General features: G+C 42.0%; 1 protein-coding gene across 1 annotated transcript; it reads right to left on the reverse strand.

The window, feature by feature from the left end:
* Positions 1 to 246: 246 nt before the first annotated feature.
* Positions 247 to 14,511, reverse strand: T265_05899 (hypothetical protein; the record flags this gene model as incomplete). The annotated part of the gene is made up of 11 exons (XM_009171028.1): positions 247 to 405; positions 1,558 to 1,713; positions 1,977 to 2,102; positions 2,850 to 2,895; positions 3,129 to 3,235; positions 4,643 to 4,732; positions 5,456 to 5,577; positions 6,368 to 6,500; positions 10,880 to 10,961; positions 11,158 to 11,255; positions 14,317 to 14,511. The coding sequence occupies 11 exons, from the start codon at positions 14,509 to 14,511 to the stop codon at positions 304 to 306; spliced, it is 1,257 nt and encodes a 418-aa protein (XP_009169292.1).
* Positions 14,512 to 15,777: the final 1,266 nt, after the last annotated feature.

Below are 15,777 nucleotides of genomic sequence, written 5' to 3' on the forward strand. Positions count from 1 at the left end.
TTTTTGAGTCGAAAGACCAGCCGGTAACTGTCCTCACTGCGTTGAACGACCGGCCTATCATTATGCGTCCTGTGAATACATTGTGCAATAGTACGTCAAGTTTGTGGAAGCGTCCTCATAAGTCCGCCGAACCTGAGAATCCGGACGGCTTTACCTGAATTCCTTCGGTTGATATCGAACAATTTCTTGACCGCTAGTCTGATGAAAAATACAACCCATGTCTTCTAACGGTAGCAGAACACGATACGGACCAGTTGCAATTCATTTTATACTGGCAGAATCACACAACATGTTGCGTGTCCGTTAGGAGCAGACGATGTGGACAGACTCGATGAGGGTTTTGGTCTCGTATCCGGCTTTGCACAGCTCCATTAGATGAGTTGTGTACTGAGCTACCTCTGGGACCTGAAGACAGAGAGATAAGATGATCTAAGCCGGGAAATCTGGCCGGGCATGCAAACGATATAATCACCACGCATACGACGGGCCGAGTGTCATCCATGTCCTACACAGGTTTGGACCAATGCCTAAGAATGCTATCAAAGGAACAAGGAATTGTGTTCATACAAGATTCACCATAACGTATACCAACAAAATGGAACATTCCCGAGAAAACGTGACAACTGTGCTACAGAGTAGGGAAGATTGTCCCTGAGCCCCACTGAAGGTCGAGGGGATAAGGGACCCGAGATTAGAAAAAGTTACTTATGAGAGGTGTTGGCGGGAATCCACATATTTGATTTTTGGATATTTCGAAGCGTCTTGATATGAACTACTTCACTACTAGCAGAGAACGCGCGAAATTTTTCGGCCAAGTAGCAGATGAAAAAAACTCTGAGAGATCCACGGAACATACTAATATTCCTGGATTTTGTTCGATTTGAATAACAATACCAGTGACTTTAGCCACACGTGCTACTCTACACTCACTAGCAGTGTTGAACACACGGATCCTTCGTGAAGACTGTCCCGTGTCACTTCCGAAACGATCGATCAAACTGACGTCGTGGTGGGTTTAGACCGGCTAGGGTTTCATTCACGCCAGAGAGTGCAAGAGAGCCTGTCCGACAAGCTGAACAACTGACAGGAAACTGAACTGAACCTGACTGAACTGGGTTTGGACGAACCCCGAGATTAGAAACCTTTAGCCACACGACTGAATTGAACTGAACTCAAATCAAATCAACTCAACTGAAATGAACTTAATTGAGCTGAACTGAACTGAACTGAGCTGATCTGAACTGAGCTGAGCTGAACTAAAGTAAACTGAACTGAACTGTACTCAAAAGCATCATTCAGCTGATGTCAATCTTCTTATATTTACGTGCTCACTGTGAGGGATGGTAGATCCCATTCCATTACACTAATTTTAATTTTAACCCACATCACTTTCCGTATTCGATGATTCGCCCTTACATTTCCAACCGTAAATGTCGATCGCTGGGCGTCTAACTAGAAGTACTTTGAGAACGATCCTCGATTTATTTGACGCCAACGGTGAATGCATTGGCAAACAAGGTAGACATTTTCGCGCACTTGTATGTGTGCGCAAATCACCTGATGGATTGTGAAGCAGTGAGCCCGGAATTGATCGAATACTTCCTTCAAGCACATGAGCTCATCTCTCTTGGACAAGTGCTTTACCGTTAGCTTATGGTGGGTTTTCACATCCATCATGATGTCGTTAATCGTCTCTTTGATGATGTGACGAAGCTGAAAATAACAAGAGGGGTAGTTGTGGAAGATTGTCGGGAGACTATAAAAGATTTCTTGCACAACTAAACGGACCACGTTCGATTTTCTGGTGGCTTCATGAAATGGCTGCTAAAGTGCTAAATTGATTACCGTTTACCTGCTCCATTGCATCCTCAACACGTATTCTCCACTAAACAAATCAATGCTTAACTATAACGATCGTTATATCGTGCATTCAGCTCCTTTTTGGGATGATTTGTGTAGGAAAAGAAAATACAAACCTGAAGTGCACGGTGCAGCTTTCGCCAAGCCGTTTCATGTTCCTCCTCGGTTGTGGCCTCCATCAGGCTTCGGGACATTGAGAACAAATGCACCCGAGAGGAAGGTCTTCTATCTACAACATTCGGCTAGAACGAAGAAAACAATTGCGCAACGTATACCGTTAACAGGAGCTCCGTCAATGCTGACTGGGAGAATGGTCTTCCTAGACTACTCACTATTGAGGAGAACCTGCGCAGTCTATGTACGTATGTATGTATGTATGTATGTATGTATGTATGTATGTATGTATGTATGTATGTATGTATGTATGTATGTATGTATGTATGTATGTATGTATGTATGTATGTATGTATGTATGTATGTATGTATGTATGTATGTATGTATGTATGTATGTATGTATGTATGTATGTATGTATGTATGTATGTATGTATGTATGTATGTATGTATGTATGTATGTATGTATGTATGTATGTATGTATGTATGTATGTATGTATGTATGTATGTATGTATGTATGTATGTATGTATGTATGTATGTATGTATGTATGTATGTATGTATGTATGTATGTATGTATGTATGTATGTATGTATGTATGTATGTATGTATGTATGTATGTATGTATGTATGTATGTATGTATGTATGTATGTATGTATGTATGTATGTATGTATGTATGTATGTATGTATGTATGTTGTATGTATGTATATATGTATGCATGTATATAGGTATGTACACTTCATCCAACCTGATAATTATCTGACAAACCGGGTGTCACATAGTTCAGATTCGTGCACTAACCAACCTCGTTCTCACCATCGAGAGAGCGGTGGCCTCTCCGATAGCCCAAAGTAGCTGCATGTCTCACGTACCCATTTTTCTAAGTAAAACGGACAAACTTGTACTATGATGAATCTCCTAAGACACTAGCATTAACACCAATTTGGGATATGAAGTAGAGATTCTGACCAGTTCGTTCATTAGGGGAAAAGGTGGGTGCCCTCGCTTAAAATGAGGGCCTGTGGCGATATCAACTCGAACGGTGGAAAGCGTTTCTGTTACTGAAGTGATTGACACAATCAATTTCAATGGATCCCAACTTATTAGACTGTCAGTGGACTGTGGAGTAATCACTTGGTTCCCAAACATACAATGGCGTAGGTACTGACTGTTCCAATATAGAATTCAAAGTATCGAATATTGCGCTGAACAGATCATAATGACCTTGGAACTTTCCAACTGGGAGACTGCCAATCGTCTGAAATGAACATAAATAAAAATACGCTTATCAGTGTGTTGTCAACTTAGACAGTGTCTTATTCCATACAATGAGGAATAGTTCTACGATGCATCCGCAGTTCTACACTTAGGTACCACGTGCTCGTGGTGAAAGATCCTATTGATCAATAAACATTTCTTCCGAAAATGTTCTCCCAAACACTAGTGCACAGCAAAGATGATCACCGAAGCACTAATATGCTCATCTAATTTCCTTCGTTAAGGTCTATTAAACTGCGGTGCGGACCTAAGTGCAGTATCCGATTTGTTGGCGTAATCTGCGCTTGGTAAAACTCGCAAGTTCAGGCAGCAGTGTGCTCTCTTGATTTTGCTGTCTATCAGCTACTAAAATTTGCATGGATTAATTTTTTATGTTCAGACCATGCAACCCGACTTCTTGGGACTACAAAATGTGAGAAACCATAGCATCACTGTTTTTTATCAGAGCAAGTCTTGTAACCACACAAACTACTCCGTAGGAAGTACAAATACGTCGTTCGCGACTGATGTGTACACAAAGATGCGTTTTAATTTGCCATGAAGCTTGATCGTCTTACTTAACAGGTTTAACCCAGCTGGACAGTGCGCCAAAGGCTTGGTCAAATTGTATATAATTTAAAGTCGAATCACATCAAAATGAGTCTGTGACATGCTTATATCGATTGATTGTACCCGTGTTATTGTGCACTTTTGCTTTTTTGCCGCCAAGCATAACTTTCTCATTTCATTGGATATTTCATCGTTTCGGTGAATGCAATCTGTGCTGAGAAACCGAGAAGCGCCGTATAGATGTTTGATCTTTATTTGTAGTCAGAAACAGTGCGCATCTCACTCCAGCTGGGAATGACGAACCGGCGACCTTCTGGCCAGTGACTGAATACTTGACCGTTCAACCACAACGGATTGATCAGCCGTGTGATTGGCCTTTACTTAGACAGCACATGGCGTCGCTCATCGTTCAATCACGGGAAACCACATCACGTGGCCACATATTCACTGGCTCCCCGTGTGGTAAGTTCTTGGATGAGAGTTTTAGTTCTAGTGTCAATCTATTCATCCCCCGAGTTACGTGTGGATGATTAATGTATATTTGGGTTCCTTTCGTACCATAGCACAGAAGGGTATAGAGCACAAGGTATCCAACGCCATTGCTTGGTTATCAAAAGTGGACACTGGCCGGGATTGCATATCTAGATAACTGGACCGGCTGACTTGCAGAACTTCGTCAATGGAACACGAGGTACCTAATCAGCCATATTTGACCTTACTGTCACATTTCTAAGTTAACGAAATGCAACTCTCATCTCGAAAAAATACACTCATTTTTATCAGTTTGGTTTTTCACAAGTGACTCAACTGAATCTCTCCGTGACTGTTTGTGACTCACCATCTCACCGTACCTCGTCACATGACTATCTTTTGTTCTCTTTTTCACCTCCTCGTACTGTTGATCCAGTGTACGCTTTTTCAAGTCATTCTGCGCGTGGGTGAGTAATAATGAGCAAAGGAGGCTATGTGAAATGGATATAATGTAGGCAAAACCAGTGAAAGCACTAGAGTTAAGACAACCGAGTTAAAGAACCACACACTACTGATACCACTACTGATAAACCAGTGATCACTCCACTGTTCCAGGACACCATACACATACAACACAACATTTGCATAGAATCCTTAATTCCCCTGTGCCATGTCAAGTTCTGCTTACCTGTTTGTTTATGGCAATCCGAACTGGGCACGGATTACAACACCCCACTCGGCGGCCAGCTATTAGAAATGCACAACACATGGCCCAGCCAACTTCGCCTGCAAAGCTTGAGGAATTTCTTGAATGGATCTATCGTTTGCTCGGACAATATTTAGCTGCTACTTATTTGCTATTAGGCAGGGTAGGCGAGAAAACATAAAGACTCAAATGGCGATAACATGACACCCGAACACACCCAAAAAATGACAACAACAGCATCTCCACTAACATTGGTACGAAGACATACTTTGCAGCGTATTTAACCGGGAGAGTGGGAATCAGGCGGTCTCCAAAGACTCAAGACTCCATTATCACCCAAAGTTTTACACTTACTGAGACATTATGGCTAACTCATTAGAAACAATCAAATAGACTACCATTGCCCGCTACCTACCACAGAACTATCTATCCACAACTGACAAGCTTATCTGCAAAAGTTTCGATAAAACTCACAAATTCCGAATCCGTAATCCAGGCATACGAGAATTCGGTCGCCAGACAAACACCGATTTGTTTGTTATGACAAAACATAGACCAGCTTTCTTCATTTTCTTTGGCTGAATTTACCGCGTAGACTGCAGTTTTGGGTGAGGGGGTCAAGAAAAGAGAACAAATGGATTACTGTCAAAAAAGTATAAGTTTTATTATCGACGATCTTATACTGTGACTCACAGAAATCGTGAAACTAACCCACTAAACAGAAGATCGCTGTAAAATCTTCGGCAGAACACCATGGATTTCACACTTCTTGGGGTCAATCAGAAAGGCGCATTTCTCGAATTTCCCTCAACGATCATCACTCCTAGAAAACAGAGTGGACGGAGCTCGCTAAAAACGGTTGGTTCAGGCCTTCCAAATCACATCAGTGTAGATATATAATATGATTTTTCTCTGGTAAAACCCCCGTCAGAATAGATCACTGACGATCGTGACGGTCAAAGGTAGTCACGTCACTGGTGGTATACCTATTGTTTGATCCATGGAAAATGTACTTTTTATGAAAGACTCAAGATCCATTGATAATTTACAAATATGGTATTCACCTGGAAACGGTGGTTGCTGCAAATGAACTCCAAATAGCACAGGTGTTGCACCGATATTACTTCAAACCAGCTGAGACTAGTTCAGCAGCAGAGGTGACACCAATCGATGAAGGTGGGATGTTGTTCACTATTCGGATGAAAGCTTCTTGCAGATGGCCAGGGACTACCTCCGTTCAAAGATCATAAGAGAACGAGCATGAAACATGCTTGGAACTTCGTTTTGTTGTACTGGCCAGTGCGGTGTTTCAGGCATATGCGAGGAAAATTCTGGATGTTAGTTCACAGGAACTCTACGAGATCCAGGCAAAATCACGCTACTTACTTCCCACGTTTGGAGGAAGAAGATCACGAAACAGCGAACCGGAGGAGCAAGCATCCAAGTAAATCACCAATTTGTTATAATGTTTGTTGGAATACATTTCGGTGAGGATATTCTTCAATTCCGCGACATGGAGCTGAAGTAATGCAAAAAATAAAGTTTGCATGAGCTCGAATGATTATAGCTGAACGAGTATTGAGGTTCTGGAAATACTGTTCCTCATGATCAGTTGAAGGACTATGTTTGGTCTACCTGACGTTAACTCTGATTACCCTGGTTATTGTCCTTGTTTTCTTGGAATATCTCTGCCGCCATGTCCAATATGATGTTAGTCAGCTATCCTGGTGAAATCCATTAAACCTACTTTGGAAAGGGCACGCAGGGTTCAATGTTACAGTGATTAAGGTTACAGTTACAAATTCAGAAAAATGAGTTGCCGGTTTGAGCCACCGATTTCATCTCACTCCGGGTGTCAATTTTACCGCCGATTTCGACCATTTCCTCATTACATTCACATGGTTTTAAATAGGTTTGGTTGCATTTTAAGAACGACTACAACAATCATGAATACGCTCAGTACAAAGGGTGCCTATTAGGGTGAATGTCACCTTGCAGCACAAAGCTTGTACTACTCGTTGCAGATTAAAATGCTGTTCCATAAGTCTGTGGTGGGAAACCAATCCCTAATCATGTTCTACGAAAATTTAGGGTGATTTCTTAATTTCATCTTGCTACCAACACACTGTAATTGGTACGGAATGAACAATAATTCATAGGTGAGTTGACTTTCAAGAAGGATGTTACCAGTGATATTGTTCCCTTGACTGAAGGATGAGCGGCGTTATATTCTGTCAAACTGCTGGTTGGCCACCCGTGACAGAACGGTTAAATTTTACTTCTACAAAGCGCACCACTAATGATTCCCAATTAGGATGTAACAGTTGTACATTGCTTCTCGTTTTCTTATCCCAGACTGCATTCTCATACATAGTATACGTGGACCCATTCATACTACCAAATTTTCTCTGTGTGTCGAGAAGTAAAAAAGAGCATGTATATCTTTGTAATGTACTACTCATGAAGTTGCTGAAAATCCGTCGACATCCCACCAGCATATTGTATTTGTAACATCCACGCCTCATGGTTGACCGTGTAAGCTTGCTTAAGAGTGAAAAAGAATCAACCGCGAAATTATATCAGTTGAGCGGCTTTGAACTTAGTAAAACGAAATCTATGTAATGTTATCAATATGGAACCCTTACGAGGTCAGCTTAAATTGTAAAATCTGTTTTATAAAGAACCACGGGTGCCAATGCGCGCCTCTTTGCTCCGTTCACAATTCACCCTCATTTTGAAAAGCTGTGTGCTATAAACATGGTTACCAAAATTAATAAAACTTACATATTCATGTAAGAAGGAAATACCTTGAGGCGAACCATGAAAACGTTGTCATCAGGACCGCTGCAAGTGAACGGGAATGGTCATAAAGAGTAGTTTATTAAGTGACGCTCTCGCGAATAATAGGGCGCAACAAAAAGCCGCGGAAATGGAAATTTGATGGTAATATTCCACAAATATATGGGTTTTCTCACACGCTGCATTAGCCGAGTTGTTGCGCAATCGGCCTTGGCTAACTGGTGATTAACGATTTCATAAGGTTATACAAAGTTTCGCAGTTCAATTTGGTCCATGGCACACGACTATGGTGTGTAAAATGAATATGTTCAAATTTGGGTCATTAAGTCGCACAATTCCAATGCGATTTATTCGTAAGCCACATAACAAGACTGAAGTGAAGTGATAACTAACACGCAGGTCAGAATATTGTTTTGTACACGCTAGTGGATGTAGTCAGTAGCTAAATTAAATCTACTTAGCGTGGTTGTTGCACGGACCCATGAATATGAGGATGAAAAATGAATTTTTCGGACGCCTGTTGGTTTGCTGTTGTATCACGCAGTATACTGACTCGCTTGGCTTTTAACATATGAAGGTGGTTGAAGGCATATCTTTGTAACCTACTACTCATAAGGTTGCTGAAAATCCGTAGACAGCCCACGACCGGTTTCGCCCTTTTTGGGGCTCATCAGGTAGGCGCAGTCCTCGGGTTTCCATCAACCTTATGTTACAATTGAAGCTAAATTGCACGAAATTAGCGAATATACATGCATTTGCGAACTAAATTGGTTTTGTCGAGGGACTCACCTGGAACCCAGCTGGATCTCTCGTTTGTGACGTTCGCAGCAACTGAATGTGCAGCACCAGGCCGCCTCATGTTTCAATCGCTACGATATTCGAGATATCGCGATACATGTATATCTTTGCAATGTACTACTCATAAGGTTGTTGAAAATCCGTCGATAGCCCACGACCGGTTTCGCCCTTTTTGGCCTGAGAACATCCCTACGAGAGATTCTCTCGAAAAAACCAAAGTAGTTTGCCGATGAGTGTATATTCGTGGGTGGGGGCAGTTTTCCACGTTGGCTGATTTTGTCAGCTCGCCATTGGAACGGTGACTCTCAGCTCTTTCGAAAACACGCAACATAATTAACTCGATGTATGAAAATATTCCCATGGTGTATTCACTACTGAGATCAACATTATGATCAAGGTGACACAAACCGATATTTCCAACACGGACATCCACGAAGCCATATGTTCCATTTATTCGTCGTTGAACAACAGGATGCTCATATGTTCTCTGATCCTGGTGATTGGTTCGCAAATGTTCCGTCACCAACCAAAGTGACAGCATTAGTGAATGATTCCGTCGGCAGTTCTTCCCTCCCTCTCTGAAAGTATGCGTTGATCAAAAGATTGCTCATCTGTCCGCTGTATTCACAGAATATGCCCAACGAATATTCTGACCGGAATTGTAGTTGCTGCGTTCCCTGAAGTCGAGTATTTTCTGTCTGAGGACCAAGTGATCATGGTCTGATTGGTCGGTTACCAATTTCTGTTGTGTCTTGGCCTCCTTCCCCACATTTGGTTGACTCCCAATTGGACTTTTGGGTTTAGTAGTTCATTTTGATTGGTTTGTTCTGATATTCTTTTGCACCGATTTTTCGGAGTTAGTTTGAGTGAAGGCCGCTTCAGTTAAGAACACTACTTTCATTTGCGAGGGACTTTATCGCCCTTAGTTACCTATCTAGTTTTCTGTCTTTCTTTCTCTATCTCAAGAAACTACGTGCGGGATCGGAAACTCTGAAGCGGTTAACACGCACAGTGAATAACTGATTAGATGAGAGATTTATGAGTTTCAAGTGAATACACGTTTTCCTGGTATCGTCGCTGGAATCTGTAAGCCAACTCATCATTTCTCGTCATATGCGGCTCAAGAATCCGTAGGAAGATTCTCAAAAAATTAATCGTGACCTTACCAGACCACATGAAACCCAAGGTGAGGCAGGTATTCTTGAAGCTGAGAGTGTTATCGGTGAATGACCATACGGATTTGAGTGACTGCTATTCAGCCAATCTACACGACTGCAAGTGAACTTGGATTTTCATTATTAATTATTCATGTTTCTATTCAGCCAATCTACACGACTGCAAGTGAGCTTGGATTTCCATTATTAATTATTCATGTTTTGGACAACACAACGAGTAAAAACAAATTCTGAATCCGAGAAAACCCAGATCGACCGACACCAAGATGTACAAGATGGGGCAGATGTTTGACTATTCACAACTGAGAATGTCTGATTATTTTCGAAACATGTTAACAGTGGCGATTGATACCTATCATATAATAATAACCCATAGTCTGGAATTGATAAACGGGGTTTCTCTTAGAGTGAAGTAAATCCTTCTCACTGCTTTCTGGGAGCTTTACTTAAAAAATACTACGTACCATGTAACTTCCGAGAATACTAAACACGCGTTTCGCAAATCCGAAACCTCTGATATGCAACATTAGAATTCTGGCTGCGATGAGCGAGTGCATCTGCAATGTCTAATTCCGCACGGACTCACCTTTTCAACACCTTCTTCCCTTTTATTTCGAGTTTTGAATCGCCTTTCAGTACTTTCGCGAAGATATCCGCTTTGACCTCCTGAAACAGATAAACACGCATAATCAATTAGTTCTGTGACAATGGTGTCCTTCACAATTGTTCTACTCACAGTAACCATAGATTTACAGAAATCTAGGATCTGTTCTCTATCTTCACTCAGACTCCTTTCGCAACGATCGTTGAATGATGAAAACTTAACACTTGATTGTTAGTGAGTTTGCCGTGTATGGCAGTTGGATCCGGCGGGTTGTTAAGCCGAACTCTGGTTGGAACCAATAGCCAATCCTGATTCAGCGTCCATCGAATGCTGTTTGCAAATGGCGAATCCAGGAGGTACCACAATTTCCAGCAGTCGGTCAACGCATACACTCCACGAACAACCCTGCTTATCTGAGTAATCTGCTCTAGATTTACTATTGTGTTTTTACGCAGTGTCATATAACTTACACCTTGCATTACACAGTGAACAAATTCATTTGTTTGCTGAGCATGGACCTACTTTTCCACGGTAGTCAATGACCACACCCTTGTAAATATCTTCGAGCTCGTAGTCATTGAACACTCTGCCTTTGAACGGATTTCTGGATTGAAAGAATAAAAACTGGCAATGTGTTTTTTGGAAGAAATTAACGTGGGGGTCAAACAGAAGAAAATGAAATGCTCGTAACTTCTGTGAAATCTACGTCTCAGAAATGAGACAACTGAAAGTCAAATAGAGGAAAGCAATTTCAACAGACTAGATACTACCAGATGGCAAACATTCCATGTGATATTTACTTGGGATTGTTTGCAATATCATCGTAGGCGAAGGTAATTATATTCTTTGCTGGAATCTTGTTCGCACGCAAGACGCGATAGGCGTGATAAACGTTCGCCTGAAGGGAAATACAAATGGCAGGTGAGTTAGAGATAACAAGCAAAGTGCGGTACATGGTGCTAAAAGAGGCAAGCAGAATGACTAGAATCATGCATACTTGGTGCAGTATCAGTTCTTTCAAAAGCATTTGCATGCATCATACCTGCGTAGTAATGTGAATATAATGTATTCACGTCTGTCCTTATAGATTAAATGCTTAAATTTGGGCACGGCAACTAACTTCTCAGATATTTGGCTGAAATTCATCGTTTAGGATTTTCAATCGTGATTTTATGCTTTATCTGAGGCCAAGCTCTGTTAGAACGTCTAGGTCGAATATGCAGTTGAAGTATAGTGCCCACTTCATGCTTCTCCGGAGAGTCCCGAACGCGCTACTTCCCGGTAATCACTCGGAGGCTGAGCCGATTGGCCAGGAAGAGCCCACCGCATTTGGGTTTTATATTCACTGATACTCGAATGAGCATAGGTCTGCGACTGGGCTGTTCCTCCGTAAGGTTTTTCTCAAATGGATATGGCCTCTGATGGCTCGTTGAATAATCGAAGGAGGTTCGTCATTTCTTGACCAACTCTGTGTCTCATTTAGAACTACGATCATCCTAATGACCACGGATAGCACCCTTGATCATGGAAAGTGTTTCATCCACGACCCTTCCAGATGAAACGAACTCCTAAAAACCTTAAATGGTGTTCTTTTTCACCTGTTGTCAGAATAGTCACCCGAACGAAAAATATGCTGTATATAGGTCTTTTATAGACAGCCTGAATTTCACAGAGGCCTGGCGAATAGTTCGACTCAACAGGCCACTTAGCAGTGCATATTCCACACTCATAGAGCCTCTCCTACCAGGTTGGTCCCTGGCTAGAAACCATCCATGTTGGGGTTGGAAATTCTCCTCAGGCTAAGTGCACAATCCCTCACCAATCTGAAAATCGAGCAGTGCAACTAGGCTCTTGGGATGAAGGCCTTAATCGGAGACACCAAATGATCTTTCCTATCTGTAGCGGAGGATACTACTGATCAGGCATGCGAGTAGTATGTGGTCTTCTCGACCCTCAGCGCCGCGTCAACTTTGTTTACTGTATCCGTTTATAATATCGACATTTTCACTCTCTTAAGAATATTGACAATTTTTTTGTTTTCCAAATCCATGAGCAAACGAGATGTTTATTTCACTAGTTTGTAGCTGCTTGGATGGTGTTTGCGAATAAAACAATTCTCGGTGAAGGGCATTCCTCATTGAAGTGGTGTCATCACACCCTAATTAAAAGTATGGATTGTACGCTTACAAATGATCTCATGTCATATCGGCTGTGACTGGTTTTGGCAAACCCATTGCCTTGTCTGTTGTAAACCGCAGGACGATTAGGCGAAAATCTACAAATGAAACCTTCCTTCTATCTTTCTCTCCCATGTATCTGGCATCCACGTTGGAATCTGTTTGCCGCCCATTGACGTCAACTGCAATATCCGCGGTCAATTCGGTTGCCACAGTCTTAGACGCTCCGAAATTATTCTTCAGTTCGTCTGGCAATCTTTAATGTTTGCGCTCTGAAACTAGCTGCGCAGCTTCCTTGTTACCTGGACACGCTTTTTGTTTTTTCTGAAATGTGGACGTATTATCCCATCAAGGTAGCTGTACTGATCTTTTCATTGGTTTTCGCTGGCTCCCAACTACCCTCCTCTGGCGCTGCTGCTTGTTCTACTGGAACTGATATTTTTCTAGGTCAACGAACCGAAGGTTATCTCATTGAATCGTTATCCCCATTGATGGTAGCATTTTTACATCACCTTGAAGAATAACCAGGAAAGAAAACAAGCCCATATATTATTGTGGTTGTCAAAGACATGAATGAACGGGCAATGGCAGACGCCTGAAATAGTTACGTGTTGATAACGGGCGGGGGTAACTTCCGAAATGAACGAGGGTGATTCATCACATGTTGCACCTTCAGACAAACCAACCACCAGAACAGACAGACTACATTGACATTAGCTAAATGTGGCGTCACTCATTCTGAAACACCTGTGTAAACCCGGATCAAGCGCTTGTTCGTCGGTGATTTTGTCGCAATATTGCTGGACTTGAATGATGTGCCCACCTCAGCCGACCATTGAGAAGACTACGAAACCTACGGTTAAAAAAGCCTACTAGAACCAATATTGACCCTACCGGACAAGGCGAATTCTGATGTTAACTCCTACTGGAAAGTGGTGTCTTCAAAATGCCGAGCACCACGCTCGTGAAATAGTACAACAAATTAGATGCAACTACTGGATCTCGGCTAACCCTCTAAATTTATTCGAAACCTGGACAAGTTTACTTCCAGGTAGCGAACAAAATATCACTCAAAGAACAGTGGAACCTGGGGTAGGAAAACAAGACCTGCTTATGTTGGGCATCGCTGTGGACTGAGGAGTTGGTGAGTTATAGTTCCCTACGCAACAGGCCCAAAGAGGCCTTCCATGAGCCAAGCAATCACTAGTATACATGACCAATCATTCGATTAAGCATTTTCAACAATTAAGCAACTAATTAACTGCAGCCTTAAAACTAAAATAATGACACTGTACGTGGGGCCTCCGAAGAAACAATCGCTTGCATGTTCTACTTCGAAATTATGAAGCATCTGGCCTCAACTAGAAATCGCTCATCTAATTTGCTTTTCCCGGACGGAAAAAACAATCTACACAAGCTTATTTGAGTCGACAGAGACCTTAGTGAGTGTATCTGCCACCGAGGAATTAGCTGGACTTCCGTCGTGACAAGAATGTTTCCTGTGCCCACTTCATTTCGTTTCACGGAGGAATTCGAAGGCAGAAAGCTGAATAACAACACAACAAGGAAATGTATTAGAAAAACGTACAAAGGCAAAGAAAAGTGTGCCCATTAGTGTTGGATTTGATCAACCGTCTTTCTCAGTAAAACAGCACAGCCATATAGACAATTAGGTGGATCACAACAGTTTGGCGGACCATTGGTGCAAATTTCCCCTTCGGAAACACTTTCATGTGGTCTTTGGTTGATATTCAGGCCAATGAAAAACCGACTGAAACTTACTTGATGTCGATAATTTACCCAAGACTCGGTACCAGCGACAAGGACGGCCCAGTTCTTTGACGGGTTGTTGTTAAATATCGATGACCAATTGTGAACACCGGCGGCTTCCAACCATGCAACATGGTCGATGCAGAACAAGAACGCAATGAGAACCGAACAACAACGCATCTTGTCCAGGCTTACTTGAAGCTTCATTTGCCTGGAATTTTATACGGTGCGACTCGTGTGAATTGAACTTTGCCTTACTCATGTCTGGCGATAGTGTGAAAAAAGGTATTCACCGCAACTCTAATTGCACTGCGGTACAAATGTTTTGCTAACCAGGGTACCATCGGCAAATTGGGTCAGCTTGTTTAATGCTGATCATTTGCTCAAACTTTTTTCAACAGTCTGTGCACGCTGATGATTTGCGGTGTTTTCTAGGACAAATGTGGATAATATGGTTGAGCACCTGTGTGTTTCAGACAGTACTGAGCAGCAAACTAGATCCTCAAAACGGTTTCACGCAGCTCCTGGCTTCATATGTACATTTGCGGATAACTTTGGTCCATGGGGATGTTGATGCATTTTTGCATTGAAAATCACCCAGCAAATTTGTGTGCTTGCAGTAGGTCAGCTTAAAATTTGAAAAATCTTTTTGACTCAAATTTAGCTCCTCAAAACCTGGGTATTTACTCACTGCGAAGATTGATGGTCTCATGACACTTCTGGTTGACAAAAGTGGATGAAATTGAAGGTCACGTGAAGCTTTGAACCAGGGAATTTACTTTTCTCCATGGTTTTGCTTCACATCAAATTGCAAGACCCTGAAATTGGAAACATTGGATAAGCTCAAACCAGTTGAATTTTGCACCGATGATTCACCACGTTCCGTAAATTTGTTTTCAATTTTCAGGATCGGGGGTGCGCGTAGCAAGATTTCTTTTCCTATTTTGATCAGTAACTGATTATAAGACTTCATAAGCCATTCAAACGGAAATTGTAATAAAGATTTAAAAGTAGTTCTCGTTTTGATGAGAATACACTTTAAAATGTAGAACCATCACATTAACATGGTATCCACCTTGAATTGTGGGCGTCTGGAGAAGGCCTGAGTCTATGTTCGTTGATTTTGCGACTTCGTGTAAGAAGTGGACTCATGAATTCGCGGTGCAATATACACTGACGTTCACGCTCCCAATCCTCTCAGCTCTACAGTTAAAGATAATCTACTGAAAGTGTTAAAGTTAAAAAAACAGCAGGTTCCATATTGAGAACATAATGATTATAGTAATAATTCAGCGGCAGCACCGTTTTGGTATGCAGCCGTCCTATTGCCCGAGGGAAGAACGGGTGCTGAGCAATCGCAGAATCGCCGGATCGATCAAGCCCGGACAATACTAGTCGAGAGGTCGAGGCTGGATTTGAGACATGGTCAGTGATTTCTAGCCCTACTTATTGGATGATTTTCCTGGGTTTCTA

The sequence above is a fragment of the Opisthorchis viverrini genome (genome assembly GCF_000715545.1).
Source record: "Opisthorchis viverrini unplaced genomic scaffold opera_v5_116, whole genome shotgun sequence".
Lineage (NCBI taxonomy): Eukaryota > Metazoa > Platyhelminthes > Trematoda > Opisthorchiida > Opisthorchiidae > Opisthorchis > Opisthorchis viverrini.